General features: G+C 39.8%; 2 protein-coding genes across 8 annotated transcripts in view; one reads left to right on the top strand and one right to left on the bottom strand.

The window, feature by feature from the left end:
• The window catches only part of CLVS1 (clavesin 1), a 99,213-nt gene extending 92,841 nt beyond the window's left edge, over positions 1-6,372 (top strand). For both annotated transcript variants that reach the window (XM_039702993.1, XM_039702992.1), the window contains exon 6: positions 5,458-6,372. In XM_039702993.1, the coding sequence (XP_039558927.1) occupies positions 5,458-5,545 (88 nt within the window). In that variant the 3' untranslated portion in view covers positions 5,546-6,372. The remainder of the gene's footprint in view (positions 1-5,457) is intronic.
• A 317-nt stretch (positions 6,373-6,689) lies between these two features.
• ASPH (aspartate beta-hydroxylase) overlaps positions 6,690-16,923 on the bottom strand; it is a 114,834-nt gene continuing 104,600 nt past the window's right edge. For all 6 annotated transcript variants that reach the window (XM_039702986.1, XM_039702987.1, XM_039702989.1 and 3 more), the window contains one exon: positions 6,690-10,894. In XM_039702986.1, coding sequence (XP_039558920.1) covers positions 10,744-10,894 — 151 coding nt within the window. In that variant the 3' untranslated portion in view covers positions 6,690-10,743. The remainder of the gene's footprint in view (positions 10,895-16,923) is intronic.

Raw genomic sequence — 16,923 nt, 5'->3', positions numbered from 1 at the left:
ATGAACAGCACCCCAAGAATGTTTATTTCTCTGCCATTTATAGCACAGAGTGACCATAGATGCCTGATGATGAGATGAATCAAAACACAAGTGACTAAAATGCATTGACAGGAAAAGGCCAGTGCTATTTCTGTTTCCTGCTTCGATGATTAGTTCATATCTGGCTCAGGTCAAAATGACTTGGACAATTCTTAAACATGACAAAGTAGCTGCATTCATCCTGCAAAGTATAATTAAATGGTTTTAGGCACTATGATGGCCTTTTGGCCTCCATCTGTTACTCCAGGAGGGCATGAGTCCTCTACAAGTCTTTTATAAAACCAAGAGCCATAACCTTCAGTTATCTAATCAGTTGTTTTGGATACCCTACGGTGCCTGAAATGGCCATAGAGATCTATGTTTAGCAGCTGAATGTCATCCACACTGTGAAGGCTGACACCCCAAAGGCATAATTGACTAATTGACTTGTAAAGAAAATAGTTTCCCTGTCAGGATAAGGATGAATTGGGTTCAGAAAAGTTGGTATTTCTGTGGGCACAGAATCACAAACAGGTTGAGGAAGAAGCCTCTGGACATCTTCTACCCAGTCCCCTGATCAGTGCAGGGTCACCTAGAGCAGCTTGTCCAGGATTGTGTCCATCTGGATTTTGAATATCTCCAAGCATGAAGACTCCACAACCTCTCTGAGCAAGTTTTAGTGTTCAATATTCCCCAGTAAAAAATGCAAGTTCCTGTATTTCCATCTATGTCTGTCACTGACTATCATTGAGATGATTCTTTTGTGTTCTACTACTCCACCCCATCAGAACATATTGATATGGAAAGACAGCAAAACAGAAATGTTTTTGTCTGGTGCCATGAACAGCTTCTGCTGGCCATGGGAAACCACCAGAATGGTATCCACTGAATTGTCAGGGCCAAAGCTTAACCCTTGCTTGCCAAGCAAGGGAAGTTTTGAACTGCTCTTTTACCATTTTAAATCAAAATGGCTTAAATTGTTGTGCAAGAGGGTGCTTTGAATGCAAAGATGGTTTCAATTTACAAAGACTAGTCAAGGGAAAGGTACTTTGGTGTCATACTGCAATTTATTTTTCAATAGGAGGTTAAGGTGCAATTAGGTACAGACACACCTTTTCAAGAACCATGAACAGTTGTCTTAAAAATGTGAAATGTGGTTGTGAAGTCCTCTGAATAAAATGTTAATGTAGCTAAAACAGGTAGAAGTACTTTTAAAATAAAAACTAGTCTTAGTCCTAGGTTCAGTGCTAGAGGCAGCATACAACCCCCCCAAACAGTGTGTAAGCTTGCACATACCTAGAATATGACTGCTTTCCTTGAACTAAACGTGTGCTAGATAGACAAAAACCAGATGAAACCAATAGATAGGGTGCTTCTTCCAAATAGTATTTGTCTTATATTAATTTTTACAGCCGAAAAATATAGGGAATCTCAGTGCCCAGAGCTGAGAGATTCTCAATGACTGTGAGAATAATCAACTCCCAGCTGACCCTGAACGTGTGTGGGATCTGCTGCTCCAGCTGGATCCCTGCTAATCCATGGGGCCTGATGGGATTCCTCTGAGAATCCTCAAAGAGTTATCTGATGTCACTGCAATGCCACTCTAGATGATTTTTTGAGTGGTCTTGGTGACCTGGAGAAGTCCCAGCTGACCGAAATGTTCCAATATTCAAGGAGGGCAAGAAGGAGGAAACTACATGCCTGTTAGTCTCCCTTCAGTGCCCAGTAGAAATGCAGAAAAAAATATTCTGGGTGATACTGAAAACCACCTGGAGGATAATTCAGTCTTTGGTCACATTCAGGGCGGTGATGAGGAGAAAGTCTGGCATGTCAAACCAGATTTCCTTCTACCACAGAGTAACCCACCTAGCTGATCTAGGAAAGCCAGTTAATGAGATCTTTTTGGAATTCAGCAACACTTTTGATATTGTCTATCACAGTGCCCTTCTTGACAAAATATCCAGTACCCAGCTGGAAAACACACCATGTGATGGGTGAGCACCTGGCTCACGGGTCAGGCACAAAGAGTTACAGTGAAGGGGGTGACATCAGACTGGCAACCTGTCACTAGTGGGGCTCTGCAGGGCTCCATCTTCTGCCCTGTGCTCTTCAACAGCTGCGTTAAAGATGTGGATGCAGCACTGGAAGGAATATTTACAACAATAAATGGGAGGAGCTGTTGGTTGCCTGGAAGGCAGGGTGGCCCTGCAGAGAGATGTTGACAAATCAGAGAGATGGGCAATCACCAACCACATGGAACATAACAAGGATTCTGCACCTGGCATGGGGAAACCTGGTGGTGTGAATAGTGTGGGGAACAAAAGCTTGGAGACGAATGCTGTGGAAAGGGCCCTGGGGTCCTGGTTGATGGGAAGCTGAATGTGAGTCAGCAGTGCCCTGGCAGCCAGGAGAGCCAAGTGTGTCCTGGGGGGCATCAGGCACAGCATCACCAGCTGGGCAAGGGAGGGGACTGTCCTGTTCTGCTCTGCACTGGGGCAGATTCGCCTCGAGTGCTGTGTGCAGTTTTGGGTACCACAATATAAAGCTATTAAGCTATTAATGAGTGTCCAAAGGAGGAACGAGGTTGGTGAATGCACAGGACAGGAAGCCACATGAGGACCAGCTGAGGTCACTTGGTTTTTCAGCCTGGACGAGATGGAGAGACCTCATTGTGGTATTTAGCATCCTCATGAGGGGAAGTGGAAGGGAAGGCAGAGATCTTTACTCTCCTAACCAGTCACAGCACCCCAGGAAAGGGCATGAAGCTGAGTCAGGGGAGGTTTATTTTGGATATCAGGAAAAGATTTTTCACCCAGAGGGTGGTTGGGCACTGGAACAGGCTCCCCAGGGAAGTGGTCATAGCACCAGCCGGACAGGGTTCAAGAAGCATTTGGACAATGCTCTCAGGCACATAGTGTGACTCTTGGGGCTGTCCTGTGTAGGGCCAGAAATTGGACTTGATGAACCTGATGGGTCCCTTTCAACTCAGCACATTCTGTGATTCTTTGATTCTGCAGTTACTGGTCAGTTGAAACTGCTTTCTGCAGCAGTGGCCTACTGCAAATCAACTTTTCTCTGTCATTAAATAAAGTATAGCTATAGAATGCATTCAGGATGCTTCAGGCCAGTGAAATATATATCTCATGCTAAGTTATTACATTAGATTGTGAGCTCTGTTGATTCACATCTTCAAAACCTGACCATCTACATTTTTAATACTTACCAACTGAATATGAAAAAAATATTTTGGAATCTTTTTTGGAATTGACTGATTTTTTTTTTTTATTTTCTACATAAAAAAGTAAGTTAAAAATAAAACTGGAAACACTTTTCTGCAAAGAAACCCCTGATGTATTTGGAAAATGGAAATCCAAACACAAATCCTTTTATTGTAGTGTCTTAGAAAACAGCAATGATTGTTCAAACCATAATTGTGCCCTACAGATAGATATCAGAATTGCTTATTTTAGGATAGTAATCTAAGCAGCTTTCAGCAGAAACAGAAAAGAAATTGTTGCTGCAGAACTTAGTATATACAAAAATCTCAGATCCCTCCCCACATTATTCAGAAAGGCTGGGCACAGCATTTCAATAATTTGGCTTTTGGACTTTGGAGGTCAGGTGGGTTATAACACATTTACTCAGTGCTCTGCATGTTTTGTTTCTGTGTAAAAAGAAACAGAATAGGACCTGAACACAGAATTTGGGATTATGTTGCCCCCAAGGTGGTGTGCATCCAAGTACCATTATGGTGGAGAACCCTGTATCTTGCTGTTACAGAATGCAAGAATTTTTGAGTGTGTAATAAGATGAAAGCAGAGATAACCAGCAGTGATGACAAAAGGAAAAATTTTCAGATTTTCCACAGTTGACTTAGAGCAGAAACTTTCAGCTGTGCACTGGGAAATGCTGCAAAGGATACACAACTTTTTATATCCATTGAAGGGCAGTGGGTCAGACAGAAACAATACACTGGTGATAAGCATTAATCAGGTAGTATTTAATAATAAGTTAATTTAGTAGTCAAAAAGAAAATAAAAACCTGGTGATGTTGCAATTTCAATCCATTCTGTAACAGTTTGAATGCCACATGATTATTTTTTGCTGCCTCATACTAGAAATATGTAAATTGTCATTTAGCATAATCTCCCAAATCAGCTGCTTTTCTGTATTAAAATGCAATCATAAATGACTATTCATGTCACATATCTGCAAAAAAATATGCAGTGAAAACATTCAGGGCAAACATAATTTCTTTGAAAATTATGGCACAAAGTCTTCCCACTGAGCATCCAGTTTTTGTTATCTTTCTTTGGAAATTTTTTTAAATGAAAATTTTTTATTATGCTTTAATGAAAGCTCCAGGCATAAGAATAGGAATAATTATCATACAAGTTATTCACAGTCACGATATTCAGTCTTGCACTACCAAAGGATGTAATTTATTAAGGATTCTTATAAAAAGAGAGGTGACATCTAATCTCACAAAATAGTTAAAGCATAAATGAACAATTGGGAACTACAAATGCATCATGTATGGAATGACAGCTACTCCTAATTCTAAAAGCTATCAATGAGAAAACTGGCACTTTATAACAATACTATGTGAATTCCAGGTCTGGATGACTCTATCCCCACTTATGAAAAAGTTCCCCTTCTAAAAGCTCCAGATTCACTCAGAGATCTTGCTCTGAAGCTCATTTTCTCCTTCAAATTGGAAGGCAACTCCTAGCCCAAAACAGAGAAAATGCAGGATAACAAATCTCTGTGACAATAAATTCATCAGATCCTCCTTCCATAGCTCAGCAAGCAAACATTATAGCACACAGACCTCAGAAAATTAAATAGTCTTGAATTTTCCCATTTCCCATTCTCACCCCACAATTTTGATCCCATTCAGCTTTTGTTACTGCAAGAAATCATGATGCTCCTCTTTCTCTAATGTTTACTCATTTTCCCATGTTGGAATTTTTTAATCCATTAATAACAAAATATAAACTATGCTTCCCACCTTGAAGACAGAAATGAATTTTAAATAAAGTTATGCTTCAAGGGTATAGACAGGGAGATAAACTGCAGGACTGGGCACACCAGAAGCTCCCTCATCATCATATTAACCCCATCTTCTTTATTGTCTTGCGTACCTCATGGAAGCTCTGTCCTGGAAGCTCTTTAAGTTGCTGAGCAGGTTCAGCACTAGGGATAGTAGCTAAGCACTAAATATTTTGAAAGCATTTGAGATCTTCAATGATCTTCCCTTCCCTGCTTGTATTTAAAGAAGTGTTTCCCAAATTCCTTATGCTTTCCACAGAAAAGACTTAAAAAGCCATAAAGATGAAAATGGACTAAAGCAAAGATCATAAAAAGGAGCAGGGGGACCCGTGGGAAGGGATTGCATCTGCAGCAGTCATTGCTATCACGTGTGTTTTCTGCATTCAGGTCCCAGTCTGTGGTGGAAGCCGGCACGCTGAAACACGAAGACCAGGGGGAAAGTGAGAACACCCAGCCACTGCTGGCTCTGGACTGAGCTCTCACGAGCCCCACGGAGATCCACGAGCAGACCTCCACCATGCCAGAACCCCACGGAGCCCACCACACACAGACACGCGCACGCACACACACGTTTCGCCAATAACCAGTCCTTCGTGTTTCCTGACCAAGTGACAGCTGTCACCAGCCATCTGTCCCACGGCCGCTGCTGAACAAGAACTGAGAAACTTCTACTCACACAGCAGTCTGTCCATACACAAAGAATTGGATTTATTTTTTTTTCCTCTTTGACTTGTGACATTAAAATGTTGGAAATGGTGGGACTGCATTCTCTGTTGAAAGAAACCAGGGTGTGTTCATAGTGTTTCTGAAGACTCCATCAGGGATGTTCATTTTATAGAAGTGAAGGTTGTAAGAGTTTTAAAGAAAAGCATCTCAAATTTAAACTTTACGCTGTAATCAGCAAGTGTAATCTGGGTTAGAGGGCAGAATCATCAGCATCTATAGAGTACTTGAGTTTTACAGAAGGATTTTGCATTTAAAAAAGAACCCCAGTGCCAGCCATAATGCCATTCAACATGATATGTTGTGACTGCCTCATCTGTGCAGCTTATATGGGGGTCACATTTCAGCATCTAGCAAAAATTGTTCTTAACTTTTGAAGCCCTTCTAAAACTGCCAGCTAAGTGGAATGAGCTGTGTGAGCAGCAGACACACACAATTTGAAATGCAATTACTTGATTTTAAAAATGATTAAAATTTCCACAGGCAACTTAGGAGCCTATAAGACGTGTGTGTGCATGTGTGTGCACATGTGAAGGGGGTGGTTCCAGGCTGACACACTGGACAAATTCAGCAGTGATTCATGGTTCAATCCAGATTGTTTCCTTTAGAACACAACAGCAAATGAAAGCTCTGCAGAATCATTTAGCCCCTTCCCTCCTGCAGTCAGGGAAAAGTGCAGCCAGAAAGGTATGCTGATTGCAGATGTGGGCCATGGTTAAAATGAAAAAGGAAAACTTAGAATTAATTATCCAGTACAAGTTTCTGCTAGAAGGAAATGTTGAAGAATAGAAGAACTGAAATGCCAAAGATCAGTTTGTTATATCTCTGTTTGCTCTAGAGTACCATCCCTTCATTGAAATGGAAACTGGATTAAAGAAATAAAAGAACAATCGTTATCAAATTGCATGTGCAGTGACTTTATTTCTTAAAACAGTTACAATCACTGTACACACTTTAAATCTTCAATTAAATTGCCATACATTGACAATTCACTAGAACAAGCAGTTGGCAACAATATAGCAAAGGTAGCAGTGTAAACCATACATACAAAATGAGATGATAATGGGCACAAGGGTTTTTAATGTGCACTGGAACACCCACTGAATTCTCAAGTGTTAGGCTGAAGTGATGATATAGGTCAAGTGGACACGGCCAGCCCTAATAGATGGACTAACAAAATACTGCCTTTATCTACAACAATATTTTATGCCTGCACAGGGCAGAAAGGACATCCTGCCAGATCCTATCGACACACCTGGGACTTACCCACTAGTTTTCGTACAGAATGTCCTCATTCAGACTAACCTCTTACTGCAGCAATATGTCACTGACACAAAGCCTGGCCTCCATGACAGAAAGGGAGTCTTTAAGGCTGTGGATGGTCCCAGCAAGGCAACACAGGAGTAAGAAAAAGAAGCAGAAGCTTGCAGGAACATTAAAAAAAAAAATCAGATGACTGAGCCCATTTATCTTTGGGGTTTCTTCCATCCCCCCCTCCTCCCACCCAAAATCATCACCACCTATTACAGGAAACAAGGATGTCAAGGCCTGGTAGCAGCTCCCTTCTCTTCTCCTGGGATCACAGAGACTAAAATGCATTTGGATTTGTACAGAGAATGTGCTTAAAGCAGAAAGCAAAAACCAAAAGAGACAAAAAAAGACAGACATTTGCTATTATACTGCAGCATTGAGGAAGAAATACTTTGGTTTGTGATTTTTCTCTGTTAATACACTTACCCCCACTGCCACTGAATCTTTGCAATGATCTGTTACAATCACTGTTCATTAAATTGGGTCTTGTCCTGCCCAAGAAGTGCAAGTACCACTGAAATCTAGTCCTTGAGGATCAAACCTCGCAAAGGATAAATTATTTACTTTCTTTAACTGTGATGTGAATAAATACATATGATACCTTGTATATAACTGTATGAAGCCAGCATTTAACCTTAGGCTCTTTCACAGATTCTGTGCAAGCAAGGTAACAACAGGAAGGGAGGAATATGGTGATGAGTACATACTGTGTTACAAACTATACTGCCCTTGCCTGCCATTTCCTTCTGTAAATAAATCTAACAAAAAAAAATCAAATTGCAATGGATTTCCATTGTAAAAAACACTTCCCTTCACTTCTTCCCATGGCATTTCCAATGTTAAAAAGCTTTTCCAAGACAGAATACCACTTGGCAAACAGGAACACCTAAAACAATATGCCAGTAATTCACTGCAGAATTTCTGCTCTATGTATCCTCCCTACATACAAAGCTAATCCAGTAACTACATCTAAAAAAATTATGCATTCTTTGCTCCCTGACAGATGGGCATAGAATAGATTCCCTTCAGTGTTGCAGGAACACCTTGTCTTATTTGAGGCACTTAAGATTTTTAAATGGCTAATGTATCACTACACAATCTAATAAACAGTGCTGCTCTGGCACACACACATCTTGGGAGATTACTTTTATCTATTTGCCAATTTTATCTATTTGCCAATTGCAATTGCACAAGATAAAGTATGAGCCTAAAAAAGGAACAATGAAATAATCTGAAGGACGGCATGGACTTTCATAAATAAAGCTCCAAAGCTTTTGCCACTCCTTTAGCATTTACTCTGAGCTATAGAAACTAAAATGCAACATTAATAAAAACATTCCCAAATCATCAATTTTTCTTTAAGAAGTTCTTGATTTTTTTCTTTATACACACAGTCTTTATTTGGAGAAATACCTTATAATTTGTACTGCTCGATCACGTTAAAAAGATATAAAAAATAGGCTCTGACTTGACAGCTAACAGGATATTTTAAAAATATTTTTACTCTTTTACCCCCCACAAAAAGTACCTTATTTCCAGTTTTGCATGATTCTCCAAATGATCTCCAAAAGCATTTTTATATTATGTGAAACTTACAAATCTTTACAGTTTTTCATTATTATTAACTGAGAACTGTTACTTTCTGGTACATTGTGTATAGTTTCTTTCTTATTTTTGATATGGACAACACGTTAAAACCTAATTATCTTAGCTGTCTAAAAGTGACTCTTGATAAGGCAGGGTTTATCAGTTTAATATTCAAAAAAGGAAATTAAAGTGCACACTTCCAGAAACTGTTCACACTAATTCATGGTGCAGTCACCATGTGTTATATGGCATTACAAGATTTAATGACCTAGTAAAATACAAAGAACCTGAAAAGCATTCAGTTCATGGGAATGCAAAGCTCTTATCTGCAGTTTGCTTCAGCAAATGTGACATTCAGGTCATGATGCTCCAATGCCATGATGTGGACTCTGCAGCAATAAGCCACTGAGTACTACACAGATAAAAACTGCTCCATGTCTTTTGGACAAGAAAGTCAAAGCTGCAGAGAATAAGTAATCTCAGTGTCTCCTTGATTAGTGTTTGCCACTCACAACCCTCAGTAATGATGCCCAGAGCATCCTAGCACACCTGTCCACACCCAGCTGGTGCTGTGGGTGAGGAGAAAACAGCCAGCCACAAACAGCAGCAGTGCAATCTCTGCTCTCTGTCTCCTGTTAGTGTTCTTAGAAGTTAAAAGTGGAGGGTCCTGCATTCTCCCAAAATATCTATCAACTACTTAGACATCTAACTAGTTTTCGTTCTTGAAAATAGGCTGTTTCATCATATAGTAAATTCTGTATGGCAAATACAGAGTACACTGTAAACAGTACTGGGATCAGACTACTTCAGCATTATGTCACTCATTTCAAGACAAGGAAAACACCATTAGGTCAATTAGAGGATCATTCCAGCACTCTGTAGGATGCTGGCAGTGGAAGTTAATACAAGGTAATAACTTGAAGGTCTTCGTCTGCTCTGCATTCTGGCAGGAAGCCAAGTTGGACCTTGTCTTTCTGCCCAAAGCAAAAGAAAGTATTTTTTTTTTTTCATTTTTTCTTTTTCTGAATGATCACCCAAGGGCAACCAAGGAGGAGCCCCTGGAAGGAGGGGGTGGGTAGAGAAAGGATGTAATACCAGAAGCTTTTGTAATGAGAGGAGAAACAGCAGCTCACCATATAATCCTAAGAATGGTCAAGTACTTCACAATCTGAGCCTAAAAATGTCAGATTTGCTCAACATTTTCCAAAATCACATTGTCAAACTGAAGGTCCTCTGCTAACTAAGAGAACTATTCTGTTTTAGAAGAACAAAGCTTCACTAGGCAGCTATTATGCAAGTTGCTGTTTACATTTCCAGGAAGGCAAAAGAAGGCCACACTTGGCAAAAATGAAATTTGTTCATATAGTGTTTTCCTTCTGCTGATAGCTATACACGCACGCACTTGTATACATATCACCTTTTTCAAAAAATAGTGGTTAATTAAAGAAGATTTGTTCATAATTAAGCTAGAAAAATACAGTTACTCAGATAGAAAAAGTACAAAACACATATAATCCATTCACATTATCTACAGTGATAACATAGGGACATGTTCTATGCCTAAAGCAGCTAACATTACACCTGCATACTGTTTTCAAAGTCAGTTGTGTGCATATGTTTGCAAATATCTTACATGTTGCTTCCCAGACAGAAGGCCAGGAGGTATTCCCTAGATGTAAAATCATAAATCATGCGCCTGAACATAGTCAAGCAGGTGACTGAATGACTGGTTTTGTAAAGAAAATACAGGCATGGCAAAAACATCTGCACATTCCTCAGCTTGAAAATCCAGATCTATTGCTTTTTGGCTGACAAAACTTGTGTTTTCAGACTTACAGCCAGAAAAACAATACACATCAGTGCTGTATCAGTATGAAACAAAACATGGCTTCTTTTTGCTTTTAAACCAAGTCCACTCTGATTGTAGAATGTCATCCTTATCTTTTCTTACCCTTAAAATGCTTGTATACTTTGTATGCTGGATAAATTGATCCTACTTTCATACTCCAAAGGAGTTAATACTCCTCTGCTCCACACATCAGAAGAAACCCCCTAAATAGCAGGAAGGGTACGTCTCTGTTGAGCTGTTAACTCAGGGTGCCACACATCCACAATGAATATCAGGCGATAACTTTCGGCATCCTGCCATACTTCATGTTCGAAGGAGTCATCAAAAATAAGAACTTTCCCTTCTTCCCAGTCTCTGTAAAACAAAAAGTACATACTTTAGTGTAGTACTTGAAGGGCCATGGAGCAGGTAAGCTACAGATCAGCTCTGAAGATGCTCTTTGACATATGAGAAAGATTTAAACAGTACAGATTGCATAGTCAAGATTTCACTGCCTAATCCAGAGAGACTGGAGTATGGGAGCTTTAAAGAAACTACAGAAAGATTAGTCTAATGAACCTTTATGTTACTGAGGGGTCCTTCCCCCACATTCTATACAGTTATGCTCACAACACATTCAGACATTTATGGTGTATGCTATTTATTATATTTTTAATTACTTGAGTGAGTATAGTATTGGTGTGATAATCCACTTTTCTTCATTTCTAATCAGATACATCAGTGATGTACATAAGTGATGGAGACTGAGGGAATGACTAGTAACATGGCCACATGGTTCAAAAAGAAATTACTTTGAATCAATTTGCTTTTCCTAAAAATCAGAACAATGCCTTTGGAAGGTCATGTGGTCCAAGCCTCTGCTCATGGGAGGACTCACTGCAAAGTTACATCTAACTTTGAGGTTAGATGAAATATTAAAAAATCTGCTAGTGAAGAGCCTGAGATATCTGCAACCATAGGCACTCTACCATCTTATTGTGAAAACTCCCTTTTACCTAGATACAAGTTCCTTCACTGTCACTCATGTTCATTACCTCTCATTCTACAACTGCACCTCTCTGAAAAGAGTCTGGCTCTGTCTTCCTCACAGTCACCCATTAGTAGTTAAGACAGTAACTAGGCTACTCTGTAGCCTTCTGGTTTCCAGACTCCAAACCAGTTTCTTGAGTTTCTCCTCCTAATCATCTTAACCATCCTCCACTGGAGTCCCTCTAGTTTATCAATGACTTTTTTGTACTAAAATATCCCAAACTGGACACAGTACTCCAGAGGCAATGTCTTGAATGCAGAAGAGAGAGGAAAAAATTGCACTGCTCAAACTGTTTCCTACAAATTTACTAACACAGTCCAGTACACAGCTAGACTTCATCAATACAAAAGAGGATTATAAATCATGTTCAACTTGGTCCCTAGGGTCCTTAAGCCCTTTTCTTCAAAGCTGTTTTTTAGGTAGTCATCATCCAGCCACTACAGCTGCAAGGTGTTTATCTGTTTTCAGTGCAGGGCTTTGCTTTTCTATTTGTTGAACTTCATCACATTTCAGCTGGCAGCTTCTCCAGCCTGCTGAGACCTGGATTCATAATTTTGAAGAGAAGTTTAACACTTGATTATACACCTCCAGGTGAGACTGGATGAATACCAGTCAAGGTAACAACAGTCAAAGGAACATTCTTTCCTAAAGCCACTCTACCATGAACACACACTCATTTTTTTTAACAGGATCCCTCAGGAGCTGAAGCAATCCAAGAGGATGGATGGCCTCAGACAGAAGTAAGCACTATGAACAGTAAAAATGGTAAAGAAACAAAGGCCTAGCCATCAAAGATGGAAATGCATTGCTTAAGCTCATTCAGATATTCATTTACAGAGAAAACAATTTTTTTTTCAAAAACAGGCTGAAAACTAGGTTTATACTTCCAATTCATCTTCATATTTGTAATTCAGAAAAAGGAAAAAGTAACCTTCAAAATTTATGGGGTGATACTGAAAGGTTCTGAAGAGAAATTGAAATAGGATCAATTGAAATAATCAGCTAAACATAATTTTTAAAAAAAGGCATAACATAGTGAAAAAAATTCACACTGACTTGCCTTAAAGGCCCAGATAAACAGCCTTTTTCAGGTTTCAAATATGGTCATGTGGGGTTTGTTGCTACCACATCAGTTATCTGGCAATGAAAATGTTGTATGTCACACAGACCCTGAGTTACTGGTACTGCACTAAAATTACATTGGTTTTATTAAAGTCCATGGGAGTAAACAACTTGCAATGCTATAATGTGGCAAAAAAATTCAAGCAGACTTTGAATATAATATAGTATAATAGTAATAGTATAATTAATTTGGTTTGTTTTTTTGAGGTTGGTTTATTTTTTGGAGTTTTTTTCTGGGGTTTTTTGGGGGATTGATTTTGGGTGGGTTTGAGTTGGGTTTTTTTGGGAGGTGGCACCAGGGATGTTTAGTGGGGAGGGTTGGGGGATTTGGTGTTCCTTTGTCTGGAGCAATTGAGATCTAGTGTTGTTTTTCTTGTTGGGGGAGTAGCTGGGTTTTCGGTTGGTTTAGGGTTTTTTTTAAGGATTTTTTTGTTTCTTTTTTTTTTTTTAAATTAAATCAAGCCTGAAAAGAACTGCTCTAAATAGCCTGAAAGTGCAACTCAGTTAAGGACAATAAAAACTCAGGCACCCAGATGAAGTAGCTTCAGAGGTTAAAACCCAGGATCTATAATTTGCATCATAATGGGATCGGCTGTTTTGCACAACAAAGAAAAAGTCATAAAGCTGACGGGACTATTAGCCCCTTTTGAAAAGGCTACAAACCCCACTATTAGCATGCAAATAAATATTTTCTAGAAGCCGGATGGTGTGAGAAACACTTCTCAGTAGTAACACAGGGACCATATTGTTCTGGTCTGATGCTGAGCCACTTTGGGGTAGTTTCCAGATAATTCTCTAGTGTCACCTGTTAAAGGTGAGATCTCAGACTGGCTTCTGCATAATGGTTCTAGCTTCACCTTCATTTCAAGATAAGATTACCTTATTTGATAGCGATGTTGGATTATGATATGATATTATATGATTATGATAGAGTATTATTTACCTACCAGTTTTGTGTATTATACCCTGCACTCCCCAGAGCTGGGACTGCAAAACGGCCAAGTGGCCTAAAATTATCAATGCTATACAGAACAAGAAACATAGAATCATAACAGTTTGGCTTGAAAGAACCTTTAAAGGCAAAACCTCCAATGAGCAGGGACATCTTCAACTCAATCAGGCTGCTCAAAGTCCTGTCCAGCCTGACCATGAATGTTTCCAGTGATGGAACATCTATAATTCTTGTGGGTGTCCTGCTCCAGTGTCTCACCACTCTCTCTATAGAACACTTCTCCTTGTTATATATGATTTGGAATAATTAGTGCTTATATGAAATATACAGGGAATATGTTATGTTTGTAAGAAATATTCTTAAAAGTTTTAAACACACAAGCCGGAACCGGAGAGATTGCTTCACAAAATTGCGAAACCGCAGCTGGCAGCAGAAAGAAGGACCTAATTAGGAAACGCATGAACGTGGCTCAGCACAGAGATGGGCCCTTCTCCAGGATGGTCCAGGAAATACTCGATAGGTATCTTGAGATAGCCAGAGCCATCAGGAGCACACATCTCAACGCCGAGTTCCTGTAACTCGATGATTGGCATACATCGCTTCCCGGACACGGTTTTGCCCAGCTCAACACAGAGAAAAGAAACTACATGAATATGTGAAGCCATGAAAGGAAGAAAAGAGACTCTGTCTCAGGCAGAACAAACTGTATAAAAACTACCTGGACAGGGACAGCCTATGTGAACAGAGGGGATCTGATGTGATAGAAGTTGGATCAGTGTTCACCCAGCGCCGACCCTGGGGTTGACACTGTCCCTTTGATTGTGGCTATCGAGACTGTATATGGGTCGTGAAATAAAATCTAATATTTTAATTATTAAATTGGCTTCATACATTTTTACCTATAATATACATAATCTAAACTGACCCTCTTTTAGACTAAAAGCATTACCCCTTGTCCTGTTGCAACCTGTCTGATACAAACTGTCGCAATCTTTCCTAAAAGCTCCCTTCATGTACTTAAAGGCTATCATGAGGTCTCTCTGGACCCTTTTCTTCTCAAAGTCAAAACCCCCAGCTCTCTCAGCCTTTCCTCACAGCAGAGGTGTTTCAGCCTTCTGATCATCTTTGTGGCCCTCAACTGCACGGTACGCCAACTCCAAACAGCTGCAAGAAGCTCTTCTGCAAATGAAGGAGTAAAACACACCACTAGACAGCGCTGATTTGCCTTCCATCAAATGATGAGTCGCACTGTAACTCTCTAAAGAGCCATGCTGGTGGCACAGAGGTAACCAAGCATGAAATTCTCATTGTTTCTGTTCGCTCTCTCACACACACAGCAGTGGCACAGGAGGCCAGAAAAGCCATGGTGCTAACCTTCCTCTTCCAGCCAGCTCTCCTATTGGAAACCACCAGTTTACCACTGCTCTGAGCCACCGGGAGGAAAGGAATGGAAAGTGCTCAGGCTAAGTCTTCCTCCTGGCACCATTCCCTTTGCCAGTAGTTCACACACCTCCTCTGCCAGAAGGATATATAAAAGCCCTTTCACTGCCAGCAGCAGACACACTTTGAGTGCTTCCAGGGAAAATCTTGCCCTTGTTTCCGAATGCACAGCTCTTGCTGTAAGCAACTGATCTTAACACATTTCAGCAGAAGTTGTAGTCCTTTTGAGCGTTTTACATCTGAAATGAATATGTCTGATGCAGAAGTCTGACCCAGGTTCTGGAATCTGGACACTGACATGCTCTACAATCTGCAGCAACAGGCATTTTTCTGCTCTTGACTTTGAGGGAGTGTTGTTACCAAGGAAGAGTTAAGTTCATTCCCCACAGGATTATCCCTTCTGTCCAGGTTAAGACAAAGAAGGGTGCCAGCCTTATAACAGGTGGTGAGCTGTGGACACCTGCTCTCTTGGCAGCACAGCAAAACCACTATTTTGTTCACACCAGCTACTAAACAGCCACCTAATGGTAATGCCATGCAATCACCACCATTCTGAACTCACATTAATGTCCCAAAGCGAAAAGGCTCCATGCCTCTATATCAGTCCTCTAGGGCAATTAGCTACCTCTCCTTCCACCCAACTTGATTTGGATAGTGGATTGGCATGCTGGAAAAAAAAGTCACTTTCTAGATGTAGGTAGTGTAGGTTGTAACACTGACTATAAGCTACATGTTAGCAGGAGAGTATAGCAACAACACTTTTTGTTATTTACAGCTGGATACTTCTACCCTCAAAAATTCCAAAGATTTCCAGTTGTGGTTGTTCTCAAATGCTATAAAAATAACCTCTTTTGCTATGTATTGCAGCCATGCAGACAGGAGCAGCATTTCATTTCTCACTATCAAATTAATTATATTTCTACCATTAATTATATTAGTACATTGAAAATAACTCAAAGTTAGCACTTGTTGCCTTCAGAAGGTGCAGAATCTTTCAAAATATATGTACAGATATTAAGCATCATGAGAACTTCACTTAAGTCTAGCAAATTTAGCCTGTAAGCAATAAGCAATATAGTTGACACTACATTTTTCTTTCTGTGTTTAATAATATAATACAAAAAATATAGCACATTTTTGTATCTTTCTAAGGGGAGTATATGCTCTGATTATAATTGTATAAGCTATTGCATTAAATTTCATTTTGGACTGAGCAAACAGAGATAAAACTGACTCGAAATTCAATACAATTTTTCCATCATGGCTAAGAAACTTCCCTTAAAGCACACTTTAAAATAAAATTGCCACCTGAGTAATTCATTGGGCCTAAAATTTCACAGATGTCTTCATCCTGAGATCAATTTCAACTGGAATATTTTAACTGAATTACAACAAATAATACCAGCTGAAAAGGAGGCTTCTGCCGGAAGTACCATGGTATTCTGTCACAGCACTGAAAATGCAGGTAGATCTTAGTCAGCTTCTGCCAAAGCAGCAACAAATTCTACATCTCTCCAAAATCAAATTAAATACAGGAACTCTGTTTAGGCTGGCATTGTAAAAGTAAACAGAGAGCCCATTGACCAAACCCACTGTTATTTCCATGCCATAGCAGAGAAGTGCAGGTTTGTATCAAAAGATTCTCCTGGCACTGTTTCAGAACTTTATAAGTTTATTTAAAAGTTTGTACCATGAGTCAGAGTGCAAACTCCCTATTTAATGAAATATGTTACACATTCTGGTTATCAAAACACCCCCTTTTCTTCCGTTTTTTAACTACATGCAGTCCCATCCCTTCTTCAATCTTGAGGAAAGTGGGGAAAAAAAAACCCCAAAACA

Source organism: Passer montanus, unplaced genomic scaffold (assembly GCF_014805655.1).
Source record: "Passer montanus isolate IOZ18808 unplaced genomic scaffold, ASM1480565v1 scaffold16, whole genome shotgun sequence".
NCBI classification, from domain to species: Eukaryota; Metazoa; Chordata; class Aves; order Passeriformes; family Passeridae; genus Passer; species Passer montanus.
The sequence above is the reverse complement of the archived record's forward strand: the minus strand, read 5'-3'. Positions and strand labels throughout refer to the sequence as shown.